Consider the following 27280-nt stretch of genomic DNA (forward strand, 5'->3'; position numbering starts at 1 on the left):
CAATCAAGCGTTTCAGAGTATTTACAGGAAACCTAAAGCTACATGATCGGAGGGGGATTTCAACCCCTGTCCTCTGGGATACATACGAGTCCAGTGTCTTACCATTGCTCCTTATCGCTCTGTACTGTCACTGGAAAACTGAATTGTCGCACAGCAGTGATACAGACGAATTTCTACACTACTTGCCATGTGCATTTTCAGAGAATTTCTGCGAACATGGGACGTAGTTGTACGCTCTTAGAGGTCACGACAAAAATTTCTATTGAGTATACCTACTGACGAAAAATGTGTTTGACAACTATTATGTACAGTTTCTTCAGTATCTCTACGATATCCATAATTAAATCCATTTCGATAATCAGAATTTTTAATTATATTCCGCATAAGTTCGAAGAGTGTCGTTAACTAAAAGATGTGAGGGCAGAATTGACGCTGAAATGAACTTACTCTAAAGAGAAGTAAGCTGTGTTTGACGTTCGATGAAAGCTAGAATGCGAAGGAGCTACGGAAGTGCTGAAAATAAAAGGAAGGAAGGGACAGCCATGACAAGAAATTAGAACCTTCCGTTGATCGCGAAGTAATTCGAGACTATGCACAAGCACGAACAAGATAAATATGGAAAAGGAAAATTTGGCCGTCCCTTCTCAAACGTACATACTGGCATTTTCCATACATTTTGGATAATGACGGAAAACCTGACCCGCATTACCTAACAAGAATCTGAAGACCCAACCCTACCAGACAACACCTTGGAGCTTGAAGAAACACACCTATACGCAGTTGGGTTCGAATCGCCGTTTAACGTGCTCTAAAAAATCAAAAGTGAATGTGTGTAAGTGCACGAGAGTTTAGCACTTACATTTGATTCCTCTGTACTCCATGATAAATTAGTTGCTTACGGTACTATGATCTTTAACCACAACTCACAACACAGAATGTCGAGGTTATAGCGTCACATCTTGGCTGTACCGCACACGAGACGTCTATAGTACACACAGTACAGATTTAAGTAAAGATCACTTCAATTCTTCAACACGCGATGGTGAAGACAAACTACCGGAAATTATGATCGTATTCTGATTTCGCTGGTAACGGGATGTTTACAATGTCCATGACGATTGCATGTTTCCCGGTGAAAAGTCGCAGGGTAAACCAGTATTCCACCCTCAAAATTTCGGCGATTGGCGAGGGATATTTTCTGAATATTTTTGGTGTAAGGGACAAGTGGTCACTGGTGGCTCTCTACAAAGTACGTTTAGTCCGATTTCACAGCACACACCACGCCCTCATATTATCCTTTTTCCGCACTGCACTAAAAATAGCTGTACAACAACGCAGTGAATGTTGACGGCATGCGCTCTGAATCTTGTATCGCAACAAACTTGTTCAATTCACCCACTGTACGTGCCGTTGACAACAGTATTCCTCACTTTACGTCTCGCTCTCAATCTCGTATTTAGTACAGCTCGTTTGTGTCTATGGTTTGCTTTCCCGTAAGTTAGCTGTACATTAACACTGATACACAGCGCCATGGACAGGTTTACTGGTGCAGAGTTGATCGATCTGTGACTGAAACGGAAAAGCAGCACAACAACGGACTGCTGAGCTGGTTCCTATAGCGACAGCAACGGTACCAAAGTACTTTCGCATTTTTACGTGGGCGTCTGCGAGGAGCTGGATCCTTCTGTGTTATGGTTATTACATATTACGGGCACTTTCATTGTTGTGAAGGTATTTTCACAGAAACAAAGTACTTTATGTATAAAGCAAACAGAACAGGATTACATTATTACTCTGTAATGAGTCACATAAGACGAAAGGTAACTTAAAATATTCAGAAAATATCTCTAAACAAACTCTGCAGGCCGACTTCGTGTTTGCATTATATTTATTAACAACACAAGCGCTTAGTTTGTCACTTGTATTTACGTTTCTGCGGGCTTCACTTCTCATTCCCCCCACCCCCAACTGCAGTAGCCCGTTTGCAGACTGTCGTGATCCACTATTTTTTTTTCATTTTCTTATTTTTTTTCAAACTGTGGTCACACTTTGCCGGATATGCGGGTACACTGTCCACGAACGGGGCAGCGATGAATGAGAATCCGAGGCGAAGCGAGTGGCCGTTGCGCAGGAAGCGGCAGCGTCGGTTCGGGACGCGAGCGCACACGCCGCCTTATGTAACGCCGCCGGTTCCCTACGAAGCAGCCTTGACATGCAATTGGCGTATCTCGCGTAGCCGCTTACGTCTCACTCCAGACTCGAATGCACTTCCAGTTGCTCCAGACTGCGCCGAATTGTGCACTATCGATAACAACGTACCAAGCCATAACAGATGGAGTCCTCGAAAACACTTTCACAATGTTTCCTGCACGGCCTAACAAAAATAGGAGATAATGATCAAGCTCTCGGCCCTTTTTGTATTTGGGATCGGCAGCATTAGATTTTCGCAGCAGTCTCTTCCTCACTCACAAAGCGAACAAGACCAGATCACAACTTACTCCTACACTTGAAAGTACAATCCTTGCCAAAAAGAAATTTTGCTGCACTTTCCTGTATGTGCTTATTTTCTTTGTGGTCATCCATACACACGGGCAGTTCTTCACGAATCGTCAAACACCAACAGCAGAAACGTAGCGCTTTAAGATGAAGTTCTTTTTTTCGTATTTTCAAAATGTCGTTGGCAGCTCTCTGGCAAGACCTCGTTTGTGGTTATTATTGGTCAACTTGCTAAGAAGTAGTTAGTTTTCTGGTACAAACTATGTAACAAATGACGCAGCGTAACAGCAAATAAGTCATCAAGACTATTTTGATTACATACTCCTTTCCACCTTTCACTGGACCATACTATATTTACTTTCCTAAATTGCCCATCACGCTACCACGACAAACAGCGTTTGGGTCTTATTAAGTACGTTTTATTTGGATAACCAGCTTCCACACGAGGTACAGGCCATCTGAAACTGCCTACTACGAAGCGCAGTTTGTCAGCATAGTGAGGATTGAGAGAAATTTTCCAGTAATTGCATGTTTTTGAAGATGTCACGTTTCACGTGTTAAAACCGATTATGGAAATACGGCTCTGAGCACTATGCGACTTCTGAGGTCATCAGTCGCCTGGAACTTAGAACTAACCAACCTAACTAACATAAGGACATCACACACATCCATGCCTGAGGCAGGATTCGAATCTGCGACCGTCGATTATGGAAATAAAACATACCAAGTGATCGAGTCGCTGTCTTTCTTCGTTGCAACTACAGTGGTCCCGGTTCCTCGAGAAACCCCTTCCTTCAATTATGAGGTGCCCTATATGATAGCGCTAGATTCTAAGGTTCAAATAATGGTTTCTGGTAACTGGATGTTGGGCCAGTATCCTGGATTACACCCCGAAACCTCGCACACTGTCTCACGGGATACGGATGTGTGGCACTGACGTGGTGACATCTATTGCATGGGGACGTCTACTTCACTGGTGCTACAGACGACTGGTAGGCAGCAGGTTTCACTCTCCCATTATCGTTATCATTCATAACAAAACCACCGCACTACTAAAACACACTACCCTGCCGTGTCCTATTATGTACTTACCAGACATCGCCACAGTGTTCGGGAACTCAGGTCTTCAGGGCGCACTTACTGATCAAATCCTCCGACGATATCAATGAGAAACCTAAGTCGCCTAGATACAATTTGTCAACAAGATTCATATTCGTCACATTTTGATGTGTGGAAAGGTTGTTCAAGCGTTGTATACGAAGGGATACCAAGCAGAAACTATCTCGGAAAGTCTCAAAAACGCCCATGCAGATAGGTCACAGTGGAATAGATTTAGTTAACATGACATGAGCTATCTTTTAAAAATATCACAGTCACGTCATTTTTTTAGTTCCTGTAGTCAATGAGTCGCAGCACGTGACTTTCACGGCACAGTGCATAAATTTTGTGTGTTGGCTGCCAAATGACTAGCGGTACAGAAGTAGTCCCTGCCTGTGTGGATACAAACATGGGTGAAGCATTAATTGCTCACGCAAATGAGTCCCCGAGACCCTTTACAGGTAGTCACCAGGAAGACAAGTTAACGCCAAGTACATCGTACATTATAAAATGAAGGAACTCGCATGCTGGCAGTACTAATAAAATAATAATTTTCAGTTTCCATCCACGGAGCGAAAAGTTATATAAAACACGTACAGAAATCACTCCGTAGTAGGACGTGAAAGAGAATTAGCAGTGGAAAAAGGACAGAGAGAGAGAGAGAGAGAGAGAGAGAGAGAGAGAGAGAGAGAGAGAGAGAGAGATGTAGACTATTCCCGACGTTATTAAGACTGTACATTAAGTAGGAAGTAAACGAAGCAAAGAGGAAATACGGAAAGAAAATTAAAGTGCAGGTAGAAGAAATGTGTTTGCTGAGGGCCTTTTAATCCTCTCCAAGACAGCAAAGCATTTGGAAGGGCTGCTGAAAGGAATGGACAGTGTGTTGAAAAGATATTATAAGTGTAGTATGGTCGCTTATCGGTACTGCGGAGCCGGCGTCCCGGGGATTCCTGCGGGCGCCGTGAGAGTAGCTTTAAACGTCGCCACCAACCGGATGACCTGGCCAATGAAGAACCTCCAGACCGCCGACCAATGAAGACCGCCGGGGCAGTGTTATAAGCAACGGGCACCTGGGCATCTTTTCTCGTTGAAGATTAGTTCCGTGTTGCTAGTTGGTGCCGAACGTGACAATGCGCTGTTAATACCTAGCTCTACAGGCAAACATTCAAATGTACTTAGATACACGCCTATGTCGGGCGTATGCTCTTAGGTAGCCACGCCTGCCGCAAAAGTTAACGAAGGAGTTCTTTTACAACAAGTTTAGTAAGATATTTATTTAAAGTGCACTTGTGTCAACTAATCTTGTGCTTGTCTGCCTAGACTGTTATGGCGACAGATCCCTTAGGCCACCTTCCACCAATTTTTCCATTAGTAATCAGGACATAACACGTGGCTCCTTTAAACTTAACTGTTACCGACTCTTTATCGTAACAACAAGATTAATAACAATACACGTATATCAAGCGTAATACAGTGTAGTCGAACTAAATCAGGGGATGGTGAGAAAATGAGATTAAGAAATGAGACACTAGGAGTAGTAAATGAGAATTGATATTTCGAAGAGCAAAGTAAGTGACAGTGGCCGAATTAGAGAGGATATCAAATGCAGACTAGCACCAACAGAAATAGTATTTCTGGAAAGGAGAAATATTTTAACAGCTAATATAAACACGAGGAAAGAATTTTCTGAATATATCTCTTTGGGCTGTAGTCTTATACGGCAATGAAACATTGATGATAAACAGGAAATACGATTTTATAAACAAATGTTTAAGAGTCGATGGGTAAACGGGTAACTAATACAGGAATATTGAACCGAATTGAGGAAGAAATTAACTTGTGGCACCATGTGGCTCAAAGAATGGTTCGGTTGATCGGCTACATCCAGAAGCGTAAAGAATTCGTGAATTTGGTCATGGAGGGAAATGTGTGGTAAAACTGTAGGGAGAAATCAAGGCTTGACTACAGTATTAAAGTTCACGTAGCTGAAAGTTGCGTAGTTATGTAGAGACGAGGAGTCGTACGGAGAATGATTTAGTGTCGAAATCTGCAGCACACCAGTCTGCGGACAGAAAACAATAACATTTCTATTAGAAAGAACTAGTAAGCCTAGTGTTGTAGCCGATAAAGCCCCCTGCCTGGGGCACTAAGGGGGAGAGCAGCGCTGGCAGGGCTTAAATGCGGCCACTGGCGAGCGCTGCGCGGCACGGCGTGGCGCTGTTATTGCCGTGGCGAGGCGAGCCAACAACTTTCATTCGGGACCGGTTCTCACCCGATAGCCGGCCTAGCTGCCGGACCGGCTAGGCGACATACGGCACGGGCAAAAGTACTCGGCGCTCGTGCCGGCGCCCGGCGGCAAGGAAACGGCCAGCGGCAGCGCCACTCTGCGGGCGCCAGAGTGACGCCGTCCAGGGGGAACGGGCCCGCTCGAGTAATCCCGAGCCCACGACAATACCGTGGGACCGCCGGGCCATCCGCTTCATTATGGCGCCGGCGGCTTTCTCTTCCCCGTTTCCACGCCACTGGACAGCCGTAATGGGCTCGAGCCCAAGGAAACACTGTACCTCCAACACCTGCCACCAGATAAGAACAGGAGTATGATGGTCGGAAGAAACGCGCTCACCGCATTTATGATGAAAGCAGGATCGCACACTTACCCTGGAGTTACATTGCGTCATCGTTATTATAAAGTGTTCTTTCTAATAACAGGTCCCCGACACCAATGTTGTCTCCATCTGATACGGTTCCAGGTGAACTGTTCCGCACGCTAGTATCTTCCTCTTTTCACTTCACCCAACATTTCTATTCTTCTCCTTCCTGTTTTTTTCTCTCTGCACTGTACCTCCTGCAGATGTTTTCGCTATTCTTTTTCCTCACACAATATGTCCCACCCAATCTGCTTGCCTTTTATTAACCAAGCTTGGACAGCTCATTGTTCCTTCGCCCTTTCTAGCACTTCACTGTTTTCCACTGTATGAACTCTGTACCTTGTTCATCCTCTTCCAAACTCTTATCTCAAGTGCTTCAATTTTGTCTGTTTGTCTCTTGTTCTAAGTCCAGCTTCCACAGTTGCAGAGGAAGAACCACTGCACGCTAAGCATTTAATAACCTTTTTCGTACCTCGAATCCTGATTTGCTGCAATTACTGATCTTATTTCTTTTTCAATCGTCCAATTATTAAATAGTTTGCCCCAAATATCTGTACTGTGCAACCTACTCAATTTGACATCTTGTTTTCGCTTTCATATCTTGTTTGTCTTATATTCTCTTCACCCCAAGGTTTTCTTTGTTTTTATTTTCATTCCGTGCTTCTGCAGTTAGAGTCTGGAGAGTGTTCTTCGCAGAGAGATTGTTTTAACTGAAAGTAGTACCATGTCATAAGCAAATATGATGCAAAGGGTGGTCATAATTATCAACTCGAATAAAACGACGTGATTATTTTTTGTCTGCTTACACGTACGTATCTACAGTCTACTTATAGACACAAACTTCCTCGCCATAGTACCACAGCACGCCATTACAGGACCCTTCCAACACATCGCATTGCATAAGCAAGCTGAATTTTTACACCGTAATGTCGACTATCAGTTACTGGCGATGTCACAGTATCACTGTGCATCATACACGAGTTACAGGCGATCACTAACCGACTTTAAGGACCATTCCTCGCTGAAACGTCCTCAGAAACGTCAATACTATCTTCACACTTGCAGTACTTACATGTCAAAGCAGTCTTCAAAGTCTTGACAGCGTACTTATGTGCACAATAACATTTCCGTCGTTATTGCTGCTCACAATACTACTAGGGTTGTTCTTATTACATTCAGAAAGCGAAAGTTTACGTCTAGAAGCACTGCCTGTAGACTTTTGAAGCAACTGATGTGTATTATTCGGTTGTGTTTGGAACTGGTTGCCGCGAAACTTTCGTTTGGGGCTAAATTTTTTTACTCTCGGCATTTGTAGCACAGGAAATACACACACACACACACACACACACACACACACACACACACACACACGAACAATAACTACAACCACAAGCGTACGAAATTCCGAAATCATATATTCTCAGATCTTTGTTTACATTCGAACCATAGCCTTCTAGACAGGCCTGTACTTTCGTTCCGGGAGTCAGTGCCTTCTTCAATACACCTGGTGTGTTAACGATCCGTAACTAACGACGGAGAAAACTGAAGAACAAAATGATGCATCAGGTATTCTGCCGCACTTCAAATTGACAGATGGGCGTGGCCCCTGTGGACCATTATGTTCAACCTCAATTTTAGAACTAACGGAAAATGATAATGCCCATAAACCATACATTCTTGAAATCAGCATGAAATGCTCTTTTCTATAGACCAAGACAATTTTCTTTTTTTTCAAATTTTGGCCATTTTCACGAGTAGGTGTTTTGTGAGTGTTATTACATGTCTGCATGACTGAAGCGAATAATACAGCAACGGAGATTATCTGTGCTCCCCAAGTCAAACTGAGGCTGTTCCAACCATTTTTTAAAAAATAATGGAGGAGCAGCAGCCAACAAAATATTTTTCATGGCGGTAATTACACACTGAAGCGGAAATTGGTGCATCGCACTTAGTCGAATTCATGGACGATAGAGGCGAGCGTTCTGCATCGGGCATTCAAAAGTAAGAACGTTTCATTTTGAGGTATCTAAAGCGTAATTTAAATTAGTTAGCATCTGTCGTTTAAGATGCTAAGTTGCGACGCTACTGCGTGAAGTACTGTCAGCAGGCATCCGAGCGAGACAAAATCACTTTGCAATCTCAGCCTCCTGCAAAAATCATTTAAAAAAGTGTGGTACAGAGCGCTATTATCTCTACGAATGCCAAAAATCTACTTAATTTTATTTGGAGCAGAAATCACGTTACGTTTTGAAATGGGCGAGATATTTCAGTCTCTGAAACAGTTTGAAAGTTATCACTTCATATCTTGACAACTATTGAGCGGTGAGTCGATTACCAAAATACCACGTTCGGTAACGGATGTAAAGTTTCGTATCGCGTTGCGTTTATTATGTGTAAGCCTCAGCAAAGGTTTTTTATTTATTTTCTTTTATTATTTTTTAGAAATTGTTCGATACTTAAATCTTAAGAAATAGTCTCCTACTAAAATCATGTAAAAATTTTGAGTTTTACATTTGATATGGATCTTTGTGGAGTAGGTAAACAAGTCAAAATTTTATTAAGGGCTGCAGAATTTTTGTAAATAATACGGAATTTTCGCATCGAGAAAAGCTTTTTACATGAGAATGAGCAGACACACTGCTTTGCGCAGCCAAAGTGACAAGACGTTAGAAGCCCACAATACCAGGCACCTACTGGCTTGTTTACGACATTCCAGCCGACTATCGGATGCCAAATACTTTAAATCGGACTGAAGACTCGTTTCCAACAGATGCAGGAGACAGCTTCCACAATGAAGATGTGAATGGCCGCAGAATTGGACGGCTATCGGTATGTGGCAGCTAGCGCCCCCACACCTGCGCGCAGTGCGTTGCGTCAGGTTCGCGACGCCGCGCCGTACTTGTGCAACTCGCGAGGTGGGGCGGCACGCCGGCGTCTATCGTGCCCGCGATCTCCATTACTGGCCGCACTCGCGTTCACCGGTCGCTGATCGCATGCGGCAGTGTGGAGAGGTGAGGGGGAGCGGGGGCAGCTGTTAATCGCCCGAGCCACCGTTTAACCGGCCCCACTCAACACGGCTCTAGCGAGGCCAAATGAACACCTCCAGCTACACAGATACTTGTTTCCGTGGATTTTCTGGACCGCAAATGCAGGGCGAGTCCAACGCAGCGGCTATGCCTGACGTCTTTGAAGCTACGTCTTAAATTTGAAGTACAAACAAATGCACGAGTCGCGCTGATTGATAACCAGTGGCGAATACACAGGAAAGTACGAAGCTACTGAGTGACAGGCACTGCTAGATAAGTGAGATCTGGAAAGGGTAACAGACAGAAAGGTAAGGTAGGTGTAACGTTTGTGGTGTCACCGCCGGACACCACACTTGCTAGGTGGTAGCTTTAAATCGGCCGCGGTCCATTAGTACATGTCGGACCCGCGTGTCGCCACTGTCAGTGATCGCAGACCGAGCGCCACCACAAGGCAGGTCTCGCGATACGGGATAGCACTCGCCCCAGTTGTACAGCCGACGTAGCTAGCAATTGCCAATTCTATGTCTTTTTGCTTTCCAATACATTAGAAAAATATTGTTCACATTTATAGTTGCCAAAACTTATAATTAAAAACGGTCGAGTCTATTATCATGACAGAGAAAGACTCAAATTCGACAAAAAATTTAAATACAAACGGAGAAGGTTTTAGAAATGAAATAAACGAACTCAACACGGTAATGCAATAAAAACAATAACTATGAAAATTGAAAACTGAAAACTAAATGTAATGAATTTTAAAACTTACCTTATATCTACTATATAACTTTGAATCGAATAAAGTTTTGCGTATTTTTTTAAAAAAGAAGGTTCGATTCTTGGCAGGGGACTGGGTGTTGTTTGTCCATCATTTTCATCGTCATTGACTCTCAATTCGCTGATGTAGCGTCACCTAAAAAAGGAGTTGCAAAACGGAGGCTGAACTCCGCCGCATTGGCCTCCCAGCCAACAATGCCATACGATAATTTCATTTTTTACAGTAGCTGACGCATGACGCCATAAACTGAAAAGAGGTTACAACAATGAAAGCTACTAGCCGGTTATAGCAATCATGGGAAATTCCGACTTACATTCTGATTTGCTGCTGTAATGAAACGTTACTCTCGGGCCTGAGCGTCAAATCTTACATTTCCGTTTATTAATTATAATTAAATTGACATCGAGATTTTATTTATAACAGTATGGAAGAACCTCTTCATATTGCGCTAATTTTGTTATTAACTTTCAAAGAACAGAATAACTTGAACGACCCAAATCACTTCACGTGTCGGATTCGAGCCGAATGGCCTCCTAAGTAGTTAGTGGAGGAGTCCAACAATTAGATTGGATGGACTGCAATGCGCGTCTAAGATCGCGAGTCTGCGAGCGCAAGTAGAGCTTATGAAAGTGTAAATTGGCTTGTGAAACGTTATCAATATTTCCCACTGCTGAAAATGAGACAATTGTATTTTGACCGATATTACTAAACCAAATTACACAGTTTGCAATTTTATTTGAAGGAATGAGCAAAATTAAAAAAAATGTTGGCACGTCTTTAAAATTGGGAACTTATTATTTCAGTACGTAAGAGCCTAAACCTGCTTCATGGTAGTTCAATTAAGCAGCCGACTGAAGATTAACGTGCTACCTCTGAGTTGGGGCCACTACCTCACTATAAGATTGGTGGACATTTTAGAAATTCTGTGGTTTGTTTCGACGCTGCAACGCACGACTAGGCCCCTTAAATGTTCTGCTTCTTCACTATACATGGAGGCAATTACGCCCCAGTTGCAGAACGGAATCGCAACCGGACTTCTGATTGACTTGCGTCATATTCAGCGGCGAAGAATGTATTGCGAATATCTTTGTATAGAAAAGTAAAGTGTACAATCACGACGAAAATTGTTCTTGGGCTTCTCTTTTATCTGAGTAAGACTGTAGGTGTCTTCCAACGTTATCGTAAGGAAGAGCGCGAACTCTAGGACAAACCACCTGTAGTTTTGACGCTGGAGCCAGATTTTTCCACCTGTAATCGTCGCATGATATTCTTTCTTCACTGCCGTTTAACTGTGACACATCGCCTACGAGAATTACTTTGAATGCCTCAAAACTTTTAAGCACGACACCCCTCATGTGACGGCCCAATGACAGCGTTGCACTGTCACGAGAGTCCTTGTACGCAAAGACAACGACAGCATCCCTTCGTAATCAGAATATTGTGACTTCCTCCCTTTGTGTGTTCATACGCTGAGAGTATTAAGTGGTCCATGTGCAGGTTGCTGTTGAGTGTTCTCCACTTGGTGCAGTAATCAACATAAATGTGTATTGTGGATTAAAAGCAAAGATCAGACTCTTTGGTGCAGTTTGTGAAACGGTGTGTAACAATTTCGGCTGCGACGGAAGAGGCTATTTCGGTATTCTTCAAACTGACATCTGATCTTTGTTTTTCAGAAGGAATTACCTGGATAGCAATGTAGAGCTTCACATCTATTACAAATGAAAATTAAAGCCTGGCTATTCCTCATCCAAGTTTGGACGCTGACAACAGCGATAACAGCTAAAGAAACTTTGCTGCTTAACAAACGCTATAGCATGCAAGAATTCACAAATTTAATCGTGAAACGACATCAACTTAACGTATTTCTAATTTCGCCAATGCTGGTTTACAACATGGAATCTTAGGAGGATGTGCGGCGGTCCGTTTGCCGATAGAACGTGTCACGCGCGTACACAGAGTGCGGGTATCGGACAGCATAAATGGATAAAAAAAAGTAGTACTTCTAATAAAGTATCAGATTCCACTATGATCACGCACTGAAAACCGAACAATACAGAGTAGAGCTAAAAATTCAAGAAAGAAAAAAATAGGGCTCCAGATTCTCCACAATGGTCGTCTGTGATAATTCCAGAAACATTAACATATTCTCGGCAACATTGAACTAATGTCAAACTGTTGCCGAAAATACAAGTGAAACAACAATACCAGCCGATACCACTGCTTTTGACAAACACATTCGCAAACTTAATGAGATATTAAGAAAATTCTAGCTTTGACGTTGCAGAATTAACCCCCTTCGATCTGTACTGGAGAAATTTAGTTACCCACGAATTTGGTTTGAATACACCTCCGTTTCCAAGAAGATAAATGAAGTTAAATTTGTAATAACAGACCAGACCTTGGGGAATGTGGCATTTCGTAAGACTAATTACAGGAGGTGGGCAGTTTTAAGAAGTTTAACTTTATCTCGAAAGGCATTCCTTCTGTTGCACAGTCCACCTGATCAAAATTGTTCAAATGGCTCTGAGCAGTTAACATCTGAGCTCATCAACCCGGTAGAACTTAGGACTACTTAAACCTAACTAACGAAGGACATCACACACATCCATGCCCGAGGCAGGATTCGAACCTGCGACCGTAACGGTCGCGCGGTTTCAGACTGAAGCGCCTAGAACCGCTCGCCCACTCCGGCCGGCCCACCTGATCTTTTCCCGAAAATGAACAATGCTTTAAAAGGCTGTCATTTTGGGAGTCTGGATAACACTCAAAAGAATGTGGCTAATATGCTGAAGGGCCTACCAGTTGAAGCCTTTCAGGGCTGTACCAAGACTGGGAACAACAACTCCTCCAGAGTATAGCTGCTGAAGGAGACTACCAGTACTTTGAAAAGGAGACTACCAATACTTTGAAAAGGAGACTACCAATACTTTGAAAAGGAGACTACCAATACTTTGAAAAGGAGACTACCAATACTTTGAAAAGGAGACTACCAATACTTTGAAAAGGAGACTACCAATACTTTGAAAAGGAGACTACCAATACTTTGAAAAGGAGACTACCAATACTTTGAAAAGGAGACTACCAATACTTTGAAAAGGAGACTACCAATACTTTGAAAAGGAGACTACCAATACTTTGAAAAGGAGACTACCAATACTTTGAAAAGGAGACTACCAATACTTTGAAAAGGAGACTACCAATACTTTGAAAAGGAGACTACCAATACTTTGAAAAGGAGACTACCAATACTTTGAAAAGGAGACTACCAATACTTTGAAAAGGAGACTACCAATACTTTGAAAAGGAGACTACCAATACTTTGAAAAGGAGACTACCAATACTTTGAAAAGGAGACTACCAATATTCTGAAAAGGAGACTACCAATATTTTGAAAAGGACACTATTAGTATTCTGAAGGGGACAACACTATTGTCTCAGCCTCACTATCCCAAACTGATGTCCACTGAGCTAATGTTAGAACAGCATGTCAGAGCTGGTTTTCTGACCGTGCCAGTGCACGATACCGGCGCGCTGGAGCATTTAATGACAGCTGTCACCCTTAAGGCAAGCCTCAGAACTGTTTCCTTTTTTGCATTGTACAATGGAATCGGGTACCGTCTGTTGGGAATTTCGATGTAACAAACCGGCAGAGGGCCCAGCGACGGCACAGGGCGCGTGGCTTATGAAACACCGGCACGAGCGACCGAGCGGGGCCCAGATGTAAATTAGCCTCTCACTTTCTACGTGACAGGCGGGCGGCTGGCGCGGCAGCGCAGCGCTGTGCGGCAAGTTGCGCAATGGCTGCAGCTATAGGGAGGCGGTGGAGGCGGCGGCGGCGGCGGCGTCGCCAGGCTGCGGTTCATCGGCGGCCGGCGGCAGGAAAAACGTCCGCCGCAACTCGATCCACCCGCGCTGCGGTCTCGCGGGCCGCCGATCGACACCCGAGTGCGCGCCGCCGTTCCGGTTACACCGCCGGCCTCCGTAATCCGCTACGTGGTTACGCCCTAAATCTAGGCCACCTCGCCGCACTCAGTGTAGACACATGTGCCGCGCTCCTACACCTGTATCAATGCTCCGCAGTTCGCATTCCGCTCTGTCTCCTCGATTCGGCGGTCAGCAGAAAGTCTGAATTCAGCTATGTGGCACCCACATTACACAGTATTTTTCTTTACGATTCGGAAGAGCAGTTGAACGGAATGGACAGTGCTTTGAAAGGAGGATATAAGATGAACACCAACAAAAGCAAAACGAGGATAATGCAATGTAGTCGTATTAAGTCGGGTGATGCTCGGGGAATTAGATTAGGAAATGAGACACTTAAAGTAGTAAGGGAGTTTTGCTGTTTGGGGAGCAAAATAACTTATGATGGTCGAAGTAGAGAGGATATAAAATGTAGACTGGCAATGGCAAGGAAAGCGTTTCTGAAGAAGAGAAATTTGTTAACAAGGAGTATAGATTTAAGTGTCACGAAGTCGTTTCTGAAAGTATTTGTATGGATCGTAGGCATGTATGGAAGTGAAACATGGACGATAAATAGTTTATACAAGAAGAAAATAGAAGCTTCCGAAATGTGGTGCTACAGAAGAATGCTGAAGATTAAATGGGTAGATCACATTACTAATGAGTAGGTATTGAATAGAATTGGAAAGAAGAGAAATTTGTGGCAAAACATGACTAGAAGAAGGGATTGGTTGGTAGGACATGTTCTGAGGCAACAAGGGATCACCAATTTAGTATTGGAGGGCAGCGTGGAGGGTGAAAGTCGTAGAGGGAGACCAAGAGATGAATACATTAAGCAGATTCAGAAGGATGTAGGTTGCAGTAGGTACTGGGTGATGAACCTTGCACAGGATAGACTAGCATGGAGAGCTGCATCAAACCAGTCTCTGGACTGAAAACCACAACAACAACGATTTAAATTAGTTGGCATCTGGTGTTCAAAGGTCAAAGTTGCGACGCTGTCGCGAAAAGTAGGCTGCTGTCGAGGAAGCTATCCGCGACGACAGAAAATCGCTTTAAGGAGCATGTCCTACATAACTCGCACAAAAACAGTAAGATTCGCGTATTGTGTGTATCTTTATACCGCGTCTAAGCCTGTCCAAAAAATCGGTTCATTTTAGTTAGGGCCTTTTTTTTTTTAAACGGTTGTAATTTCAATCTTGACACATCGTATGTCGAAAACCATTAAACTCACTAAATTCTTGTTTCTGTTGACTACAGCAATACTTCAGTCGGCAACGGATCTTTCCAAAGTTGCGTATCGCATTGAGTTTGCCATATACAAGCTTCGGGGAAAAGGCGAATTTTTTAAAATTTTGTGAATACCCAACACGCAATAGGTTCGAAGTTTTAAATCCACAAAAAGCACGTAAAAATTCTGAAATAGATCTTTATAGTGTCTTTAAGTATATGAAAACTGCCTTCACTTTAACGGAGGAAAGAGGTACGTTTTTTCTTGAAATATTCGCTTTCTGAAAAGCCCCCTATCTGTCAACTGACTAACTTTAAATGGGACTATAGCTGTCGTATAATAGCAAAGTGGTTAACACAGTCCATTGTCAAGAGTTGCATAGGAATCGACTGCGGTAACGACAAGGATCTTTCTTGGTGGAAGGGACAGAACGAGGTATATTTAGCGTTCTCATAACAAAGACAGGAAATATTGCGAGAAGCTGTTGCTTACAGCTGTTTCAATCGCACTGCCCAGGCTTACTATGACTGTGTCGTACGGTTGCATTTTGAATAAATAAAAATGAAAATGAGTCTCATGGCATTACTGGCTGCGAGTCCCTCAAAAGGAATGTTCATCCACCTGGAGCACGTCTTTTTACTGGACGCCACTGCAGCAAATTTCGTGCTCCAGTAATCCTATCAGGGAAAGGGGACCTACAGCTTACTTAATGTGGAATCAGAACCATGTATCGCATCCTGGCATACCTCCACATCACTGAGGGGTGAAGGCTACAGGAAGCGCAACATGAAAAATTTGAAGGTCTGACCGGGGTTCAATACCCTGATCTTCCGGTTTCCATGCATCCACTTTACCAACATAATGTAGAAAAAAAAGAACTAATTACGAACGTGGCCGCACGCATTTGAGAAGTTTCCTCTTTTTTTTTCCTCGATACTTTTATTCACAGTATTCAGCAGTGAATTATGCGCAGTCCATTAAAATACTTTCGGCCATTTTGATAACAACTGTATAATGTGCACAAGCTAAATAGGCTCGGTGCTGAAACTTCCTGGCTGAAACAGTGTGGGACTGGGAAGTCAATCAGAACCTTTCCTTACTTTGGCAAAGCTCTTACGCTCAGAAATATTGAGGCATGACTAAGACGCGCCCTCATAACTTCAGTTCTGCTAGTGCTTCCTTCCGACTGTCCGAACTTCACAGAAGTTCTGCTGCCTAACTTGCTGGTTAGCACTCCTGGTGGGGGGGGGGGGGGGGGGGGAGGAGGAGCCGATAAATGGCTAGGGCACAGGTTGGGGGACTGTTTCCACAACAACTATCTCACTCTGCAGCTGAGTCTGCATTGTTTTGAAACTTGCTAGCAGGTTAAAATTGTACGTCGTAACAGGACCTGCAACCTTGAGTTTCGAGGGCAGTACTACAAATGGTCGAGTTATCCACGCACGACTCACGATTCGTCCACACAGCTTCACTTCTGCCCAGAAACTCTTCCCACTTTCCAAACCTCACGGAGTTTTTCAGCGTACCTCCGTGAAAGGATTGCTCAGTTGGTTGGAGCATTCGCCGCTTAAGACAAGGATCCGTCTTCAAGTCCCCGCCCGGCATACAGCTTTAATTTGCCAGAAAACTTTAAACCAGCGCACAGAACACTGTAGATAAAGATTCCTTCTGAGAAGACCAGTGGAGTTTTGAGAGCGCGCCTCGTTAGTGACGCGGTAACCAACGGCGCCCACCATGCAGCACTGCACTAGAGAGTACTAGCTGAGGCAATCGCAGCGTATTGGAATGCGGCCGAGGCGCCTTCTCGCGCCTCGCTACACAAGCGACTGGAATTCACAACAATGTTAGCTCACGCGCAGGGTCATGCTTTCAGTCGGTGGCATTTCCCCGGCCTTCAGGCTGACCGAGAGCTAAGCATCCCGCACTTTCTCCGAGCCGCAGCCACCTCCAGCACTCTAATATTAGTGTTCATCAATCGTATCACTGCCGTGGGATGGTATCACACACCGCCTGTCTGCCTGGCGGCTAATTTGCAGGGGTTGGGCAAAAATACGAAAACACCGCAACAAATGCATGTTTCAACATAAATGCAGAAACGCTAGCCATGCCTGAAGGTTGCACTCTTCTATTTGACCACGAACGGCATCTGTGGACGTTGTTAAGTGTCAGAAGTTGTGAGTGCATTATGTAGGAGCTAAGTGAATTCGAATGCGGCCAAACTGTTGCTACTTGGGTGGTGGGTGCTTCCGTAACCAAGGTGTTCGAAGTTTTAGGAGTTCCAAGAGACACCGTATCGAAGATTTACACCGCACACTGGGAAAGCGTAAAAACATCCACTAAGGCACAAAGCGGGTGAAAGCGTGTGTTGAGTAATCACGACAGACTGTCACTGAAGAGGATTGCCACGAGGATGGCCGCTGAAAAAGTCACCGTGGAACTGAGTGCCGCACTTCCGAACTCAGTTAGTCCCAAAGGAGCTCCATAAACAGGGAACTGCACGGCGAGCTGCAATTCCAAAATTAATTATCGGTGACGCAATTGCGCGTAACAGGAAAAGGTGGTGCCGAAATCATAAAACCTGGACTATGGAGCAGTAAGAGAACATCATTTGGTTATGTTTCCACCTTCTGGTCGAGTTTACGATCCAAGAGTGAAAGAACGCGGGGGTTCGGTGACCATTTGGAAGCCCTATCGTGGTGTTCCATGCGTCCCATGCTTACTTTGCAAGGTCGCATTACTGCCACGAATTATACCACTATTTTGGCTGATCAAGTTCATCCCATGGTACGTGTTTGTTCCCCAATGGCGATGCTGCGTTCCAAGACGACAAAGCCCCTGTTTTATACAGCTCGCATCGTCCAGGGCTAGCTTTGTGAGAACGAGAACGAACTGTCGCATCTCTCCTGGCCATCAGCCACCATATCACAATATTACTGAGCCGTTGTGTTCTTCTTTGAAGAGAAAAGCGCGTGATCGCTATCCACATCAATCACTCATCTGAACTTCATACTAATTTGCAGGGAGAATGGTCTAGGGTTCCCATGATATTGCAGGAAGAATGGTTTAAGATTCCTTTGAAAACCATTCAGAATCTATATTTATCCATTCCGAAATGATTATAAGCCGTTCTGAATGTCAACGGGTTCGTTACATTTCATTAGGCAGGGTAACGTGTTTTCGGTGTTTCGATATTTTTGTCCACACCTGTATATATGGTATAGGCGGGAATAGATGAAGAAACAAGATCAGTAGAAAAACGTATGTCACATTATCCATTTCTAAAAATTATTCACTATTATATCGTCACTCTTAATCCCATTTTTATGTTGTAATGTGGATGAGTTACAACGATACAGCAGCCTTCTAATCACAGTCTTTAAGGTCATCAGTTACTGGTATTTGTTTCATCACTGTCAGTATTTTCGTCACTTTCCTTCCAAAGCACACTGTCCTCACTACCAACCACGACATTAGACACCATGACAGAATCTGTTGGTGCTGTGACACTTGACTGAGAATCCACTTACAAACAATGTCGTGCTTATCCTGCCAGGACTGACTGACTTTACAATCCATTTCTAGATGTCAATGGATATAGTATTATCGCTTATAATGATTATTCGATGTACAGCTAGGTTGATAGCTTTATCAACCATTGTCTTGCCGCCTGTGGAAAATATTTCGGTGCAGTGCTCCATAACCATTCCGTAATATGCAGTGCCAATGAGCGAATACACTGAATGTACGAATACACTGAATGTACGAATACACTGAATGTACGAATACACTGAATGTACGAATACACTGAATGTACAAATACACTGAATGTACGAATACACTGAATGTACGAATACACTGAATGTACGAATACACTGAATGTACGAATACACTGAATGTACGAATACACTGAATGTACGAATACACTGAATGTACGAATACACTGAATGTACGAATACACTGAATGTACGAATACACTGAATGTACGAATACACTGAATGTACGAATACACTGAATGTACGAATACACTGAATGTACGAATACACTGAATGTACGAATACACTGAATGTACGAATACACTGAATGTACGAAAAATCCTCGCAGCGAAACAATTCTAACTGTTGCCAGCACAAGGCAATCAATGGTCTTTGATACTAACGATGTGTCATGCTTCAGACTGACTGTCTTCATACTGTACCTACTATTGACTAAGCCTGAGCCTCTGAGGAAGTTGGCAAAGCAGTGCTTTGCAACAAAGGCGGTGAAAGTGATCTACGAAATATACGTGTTCATATATGGATCCATCTTAAAATGTTGAAAAAAATTAAAACTCTGTCTTTGTTTACGAACGAATAAGGACACAGCGACGTGAGGAATTCTCATGCACACGATTCTCTCTGTGGCACTCACAATCAGGCATTGGAAAATGGACCTGGAGCACGAGGAAGCAACGGGTAAAAAATTAAAATTAGGTCGCCGAAGCGCTGGAGGTGTCCACGATCCAGCAACAAGAATTCGTTGCTCCATTTCACGACCGATTGTTTCCGAAGCAGAATCTGGGTGATTTGTAACAATATAATATAGAAACTTTGTCCGTCAACGAACTGTTGAGCTGCGCAACGTCTCTCTCAGATTCCCTAAAGTCTTAAATTTCCATTAGATTTGCCTGACTTTTCCAGTAAATTCGATTTCCCTGATAATTTCCAATTTTCCGAGCTTTCCGGACAAATAGCCATCAAGGTTCTGAAAATTTGCAAATGGAATCCAAGAAATTGATCCAGAAGGTCTAAATTAATTCTAGGAAATAAGAGCAGCCAAAGCCTGAACCCAGTGCCGCAACGCGCCGCTTCTGACGGTCCACACAGTGTTAGGATAGGTTAGGTAGCGCGCCCTCGCAGCCCAGAACGCCGCTGCCCTCGTGTGACGGGTGGAGCAGACACGAGCGCCTTGGCTGCGGGCCTTGGGCGACGCCGGAAGCGTGATTCACGGGGGCACGCGTTCAGCTCGCCGCAGCAGAGCTGACATTTCGCCAACCGCCGCGCCGCCTGCGCACGGGCGCTGCATTCCGCGGCCCGTTTTACGGGCCACTTCAGACGGATGCCGGGTTGTCTTCGGCAAGCAGCGCCGGTTCCCTAAATCATCCTGATCCAAGTCGGACATTAGTGTTCCTGTGATCACTTCCCACCCAACGGAATAAAATCACAAAAATCTGACAGCTATGAGAAGCTTGAAGATATATGGCCCAGTACACACACTAACACATTTAAACAGACCATATTCATTACAAATTATCACAGTCCAGATCGTAATAAAATCCAGTATGAACTAAATCTGTTCCATATCTAGAAAACGAACTGGTCTGAAGATCGTTGTTAGTCAGCCGAAAGCCACTGTCTAGTTTGCTTTGCATTGTATTCTAATGTAATGAAGACTATTAAAATTTGCAGTATGTCAGAGAAACCGCAATGTCTCCTACACTGGACAGTGTCGGGTTTTGCGTATCACATCTAACTTATGTGACTTTCGGAATCCAAACAACAGATTTTACTCTCTGGAAGTACGTAAAATACATTCTCTTCGTGCTAATACGCTGGGTTTCGTTGTCTTCAAAGTTTTGTTCCTCGTACTCACTACATTGGTACCGTAAACTGTTTTTTCACTGCTTGCAGGCTGATGCCAAGCCTTTTTGCTTGCATGCGAGAAAAGGAGCTTGCGTATCCAACCGCCCCCCCCCCCCCTCCCCCATATAAAGAGTATTCCATTTGGCCTTCTCAAGCCTGAAGATAATGAGCACAAGCGGTGCTGGACTTTCTCATCCAACAAAAATCTGAGAGTGTCACCGGGAATAGACCCCGATATTTCCTCGAAAGTAAACACTGACCATAACGACTAAACCATAAAGGTGTGGATACTTTAAGGCTCCTACAGGCATCCTATTTTACTTACCGCTTAAAAATTAAGTACATCAGCTCGAACAACTAAAACCAAATAAAAATTATTTTGAAATACAGAGATGTGTGTGTTCTACCATCGACCAAGGTTATTTACCTTTGGACCTCTAATTATTTACAATCGCTGAAGAAGCAATACCTTGAAGCCGACAACTCTGACAACCAGATTCACAGGAGTCCAAAACGCACTTTACGCCTATCTGAGAAACTAAGAGTGCGCTTAAAACAATGTACAGCACGTTAACGCGGGCAGCACTTGCCGAGTCAAATTTCCCAAAACGTAAGTTGCTGTGTTGTCGTACCTTGTTCCCTTACTTGCCACAGAAGTGCAAACGTAGAGGTACAATGAACTGACTCAAATATAGAATGAAACAGCTCGTAACAAGAAATTAGATAACTTAATCATTGTGACATCTAATAGTAAACTCATCCAGCGCGTACACGCCTAAAAATTGCTTAGAATATTAACACGTTTCCTTTATCAGGTGTTCATATTGTACCAATCTTCTGGTCGTCCTGTATCACTTTTTACCAAGAGGTCACTCTTTGTGCTCAGTTTTGCAATATGTCCTCGCTAATTATCTTAGATACTGTATGAATTTTATCACTTCATAGTTTCACCTTCCTCCCACTCGTTCCATTCCCAAGCTCCGAATGACCAATCGCATCATCCACTAAATTGATCTTTTTGTAAGTGTCATTTCACATACTTTTTGTATTCCTTCCAGTACCTCTCCTTTTCATTTTTTATCTGGCCAATAAATTTTTAAAATAATTCACTCATCCATCGCAGTTCAGTTGCATGAAGCCTTTTATCCCGTGATTTCCCCACTGTCTACGCATAATTTCCGTGCAACACTGTACTTCAAGAGATTTAAGAAATCCGTCCTCTGTTCTATGCCAATATTTGGTATCAGGAGACGTATTTTGCTGAAGAAATGTAATTTTTTGTCTTGCATGAAACTGCTGTTAATGTTTCCCTTGGTTCTCCTCTGCATACTTCCCTCTTACAAATTAAGTAGCGCATTTAGTTCAATTCTGCCACGTTTTTCCCAACGGCAGCCATTAGTAGTCAGGGAATCAGTAATTTGTTCAAAAATGGTTCACATGGCTCTGAGCACTATGGGACTTACCATCTGAGGTCACAAGTCCCCTAGTCTTAGAACTACCTAAACCTAACTAACCTAAGGACATCACACACATTCCATGCCCGAGGCAGGGTTCAGTACTCCAATATCAGATATTTCTGCCAGGCTAAAGGGAGAGAATTTTATAGTGCATTGCTATTTCACTTGTCATAGCGGCTCCCTGACGGAATCAAGAGTTTGGGCAGCAAGTTCTTGTTGAACACGTCGGACAGAAACATTGACGTCAGTGAACACACGCTACATTTGCATCCGCATTAGGAAACTAAAGTCGCCTTGACACGGATTCGTGCGCGAGCGTAGACAGAACAATTTGTTGGATGGACCGGGCGGTAAGACTTCGAGACAACCACAGCCAGTACGCTTCTCTTTTCTACGGACGACGTCAGCGGTTGCGCTTTGGTAGCCGCCTTATTATTGCAGTTTCCCCACTGTCTGTGGCGCTAATGAGAAGCTCTGCGGAAGGCCAGCCACTTGTAGAACAAGGCAGTTCTCCTGCAGCAGAAACAATCAGGCAGGTTGAACGGTAAACTGTACGAGGCTGTTTCACCCTGACCAATGACGAGGTCGTCGTAGCTTTGTACTATGTAAGTTTGGCATAGGTTTTATTAATGTTACAGGCGAGGCAATTCTATCTTGGAAGCAACTCAAGTTTTGATCAAGGTGATAAGCGCAGTTCAGTTTTAATTAGCTAGTAGAAAGAAGTAATTGTACAGAACCGAGAATCCAATAAAAAGAGCGAAAAAGATGTAAGCGAGGCAATCTTTCACTTCGAGGTTATATGCTAACACGAGTCTTGTTCTTGATTAGGAGAGAGAGAATATGAGTGTTCTTGATCATGACTTTTGTTTCGTACTTTTCTAATGCGTATTTCTCAGTATATGCAGAGTCTCTCGTAGGCGTATCGCTCACGCTGCTTTTGCAACTGTCCTGACACCAAAGAAACTGTGGCCATCCCAGATGGCATGGTGGTCGTTAACGACCTAACGGAAGTTCCGAACGGGATTCGTACAGATTGGTTATTCTTTTACTCTCGCGTAAGGAAGTAAATGAATCGTTTCTAAGCCTACATTATATTTAAAATTCGTATGTTACCGCTAAATCGTACAACGAACTAGTGCAGGCCTTAATTGTCTGAGGATAATTTGATTAAGAATTGAACCATATGGTGGAAAGCCTATTAAAGTAGAGATAATCCTAGTAACTGGTTATTTGAAAGAAAGACTAATTTCTGCTGAGTTCATAAATTTTAAAACAAGTTCGATTCAGAGTTTAACTAAGATACCACACTCCGGATCATAAGCGTTTCCAGAATAGGGCAAAACTTTTAAAAGCGATATAGAAAAGCTGTTTCAGTTTTTCAAGGAAACGGTGGGACAAAGTACGGGCGTTCCAACGACAAAAATGGTTGGGAAACATCAAGTGTCCATCTAGCGAGGGAACGAAAAACGTTCCCTTTATTTATTTTTTAAATATCGTCGCTTGCGAAATTTGCCTTAGTTTCTGACTGGCATGTATTTCACGAAACTACTGTTGTCGGGTACAGGTGGACAGACGGATGATAACTGAATCCCCACTAGTGGCAACAGGTGCACGCTTAAATTGTGCCTGTAGTGTCTCATGCACTCAAGGTAAAGCGGACAATTTTGTGAATTGCCAAAAGGGTCCAGAGTCAGCCATTTACAATATGCGCTTGTATCTCTCTTGTTATGGACCAGTGAATTTAAACGTTGTTTAATTGATGTTAAGAACTGTATTATGCTACACACAGCTGCACCAATATTATATATAATACGGCGCTTAAATCTGGACTAAGGACAATGAAAGCTTTTATAAAAAGCAAATTTATTCAAACAAAATAAAAACGAAAATCCTTTTACATTTAAGTAGGGGTAACTTTCAAGAGTAGCATACTCGATGTAGTCCCCTTCAGCCGTAATGACCGCCTCCAATCTTGTCCATATTCACGAATGCTGCTTCGATAGCGGTGCATAGAGATGTGACATTAGGGTGCCTTGTCTTGTTGGTAACTCTTTGGACAACTGCGAACATAGTAGTCGAGGGCTATTAGGGGGCCACAACTCCTTTGACGACAACATGTCAACGTTTTCCGAGATCCAGTTTTGAACTAAATGGCTAGTACAAGGTCGTCCTCTGCCGTCCAACGCATTGTTCCACAGCGATTGCCCCGGGTCGTCCTAAATCAGGGCCTGAACCTCTCGATGACTGCCGCAGTTCGTGACACGCGTTTCCTCGGATAAAGTCTTCTCGCCGGGTTAGCGGAACCTTACTCAGACTTCTGTGACGCATTATATTTGGCCACAATATCGGAAACAGTTGATCCGGGTACCCTGATTTACGCGCAGCACCATGTATATGTATGTATGGAGGGAGACGTTATTGCGGGTGAACAGGGCTACATGGAGTAAGATACCGTTGCTTGTATGTGAAATGATTTTCATTTTCGTTTTGTTTTAATAAATTTTCTTACAGTTTCATTTGTCTTTTGTCCGGATTTAAGCGCTATCATCGGCTCCGAAAAACATCTCAGCTATGCATTTGCGTAACTGAAATAGTAGTTATCAGATACATGTATATTGTTCCATCACTAACAGTAGCTGTATATACTAACCTGTATGTCTATTTAACCTCATACGCGTTTGTGTTTTAGCTGTATACTACTACCACCCTCATAAGAAAGATCTTTAATTCTTTCCACAACACCATTACGAGAACAGATGTCGAGCTCAAACAGTAAATACCCCTTAATGTACCGAACACTGCAAAATGTCTGAAGAATAGAACTCACGACTCACTCCTTTGTAAAATACAAACGTAGTGCAACTGTGACAACAGTACTTAAAGAGTTGCGTATCTTGCATTCCAATAAAAAGGGTCTTCGCTGAACTATGTACAAAGTTATTAATCTGACAGCTAAAAATATTAGGATGCGAGATTATACAGGTCAGTAAGCCCGAAGAAAAAACGAAATATCTGGAACTTCACCATGCTGCTTGTTAGATCAAGATGATATCAGTAGTATTCACCACTGCGATTTACATGGATACCTCCGCATAATATTATGCAAAACCAACTTCCTAGCTCATTACAACGGGAAACTAATGTACATGAACTATCATAAAAATAAGCAGTTTTAATTTTCAGTATTTACTCACCCCCTCGTTGCCTAGGAACTGGATAGTAGGTGATCTGGTAAACTTGCTCTGAAAAAAATAAAAGCAAAATGTTAGCTTCGCAGACTATCAATGAAATATTATTTACGCACAAAAAATTATTTCAGTCTAAAGCAGCAGTGCTCACTGACAAGTACCCACAATTTGCAATCATACGGCAATAAACATTAACACTACAGTTCCAAAATGTGACGCAGCTTGTTGAACGGTCAGCTAAATTATACACTGGAAGCTTAATTCGTGGCACTGTCAGAGCGCTTTTGTAACCAGAACTCCAGCAGTAGAGGAGCATTCCCGGGTATGAAGGAACTGCACCATTTCTCAAAATGAGTTAATTATTTTCTGAAGAGTAAAACACATTAAATGCAATACGGACAATGTGCCTCAACATCTAGACACGTGCAAAGACAAGACCGACTATTTCTCATTTCAAAACTTTTCAGAGCATTTAAAATCTCCGATACTGAGACGAGACATTTTTCTTGGTTGATAAAGTGTGCAGTTCTTGGTTTCGAAGAAAGCTACATCCTTCTCGAAGAACTGCATTATGGTATTCTAGCTGAAGCCACGCTCATTTCTAACGAAAAGGTCACCCTTCCTATACATCCCCTCCGTGTTCTGATCACAGTTACCTTCAAGGCAATGACAGTTGATGCGTGTCGGCGAATCATCGCTGTCACCAATGATGGTAGTCTTGTCCAAAATGCTGCTATACGTGATAACGATAATGGTTGCTTCGAAATATTAATTTTAAGAACACAATCTTCAGTCAGCAGATACCCAAGATCGATTTTTAGTTTCCTTTGCTGTGTTTGGAGTTAATCACATCAAAACGAACAGTGGATTAATTCTAACGCCACTATAAAAAGCACAAAACCTGTAAGTATGCGTTAGAAAGTGGGACGTTACAGAAGTAAGGAATTACAATGTGAATGAAAATATTGTTTACGTTTCTATCATTTTAATGAGGAAGAACCTTTTACCCAAACAACGTTTAGCTAGAGATGTTCTGAAACCGAAGCACTGTGTGCAAGTCCTCCAACACAGTGGCATTTCTGTGCGTTTAACTTTTTACTTCTTTGCGGGGTCAGCTAACACCAAAGCCAGAAGAGGTATGGAACAAAGGTTCGGCCGGTGGGAAAGGGTGAGGGGGGTTGGGATGGTGGTGGTGGTTTCAGGATGCTGAACAACATAATTATCAATGCCCTTTCATAACATGAAATGAATGCTTAGTGAGAAATTCTTTATAAGCTACATTCTTGGGACAACTGCCCACAGACATATATTTACATACTTGAAAGACCGTCTGAGATTACAGGTACTGGTTGCTTATCAATATACTAAAAACTGACAATAAAATGGACGTGTGGAAGCCCGCATGCTAACATGCAGGTTCAATCCCTTTCTTTACACTTAAATAAAACTATAATGCGGTTATGAAACAAAATACTTAATACAAGGAGAATTGGTTGAATCAAGTGCTGAATGGTAAACCCTGCTACATGTGGCCGGCTAACTATAAACAGTCGAAGAGCCAGCCACTGTGAGAGCGAGTAAATACTGGATAATTCTAAACACTCATGTTGAAAGTCCTGAAATGAATACCAGAGTCCTAATTTAAAAATATACAAAGTATGATCAAAAAGTAAATGGAATTTTTGTTTTTCCTACAGAACTTTTATATATTCTTCAACATCAACTTTGTCCCCTTCAAAGTAATCTCCCTAGGATACACTACATTTGTGTCAGTCCTTTTATT

At 43.0% G+C, this 27280-nt stretch overlaps 1 protein-coding gene across 1 annotated transcript in view; it reads right to left on the reverse strand.

Annotated features, from left to right (window-relative positions):
- LOC124622825 (RNA polymerase II elongation factor Ell-like) overlaps positions 1-27280 on the reverse strand; it is a 384934-nt gene that overhangs the window by 184948 nt on the left and 172706 nt on the right. Inside the window, exon 2 of the mRNA XM_047148616.1 lies at positions 25504-25551. Coding sequence (XP_047004572.1) covers positions 25504-25551 — 48 coding nt within the window. The remainder of the gene's footprint in view (positions 1-25503; positions 25552-27280) is intronic.

The sequence above is a fragment of the Schistocerca americana genome, chromosome 7, assembly GCF_021461395.2.
Source record: "Schistocerca americana isolate TAMUIC-IGC-003095 chromosome 7, iqSchAmer2.1, whole genome shotgun sequence".
Lineage (NCBI taxonomy): Eukaryota > Metazoa > Arthropoda > Insecta > Orthoptera > Acrididae > Schistocerca > Schistocerca americana.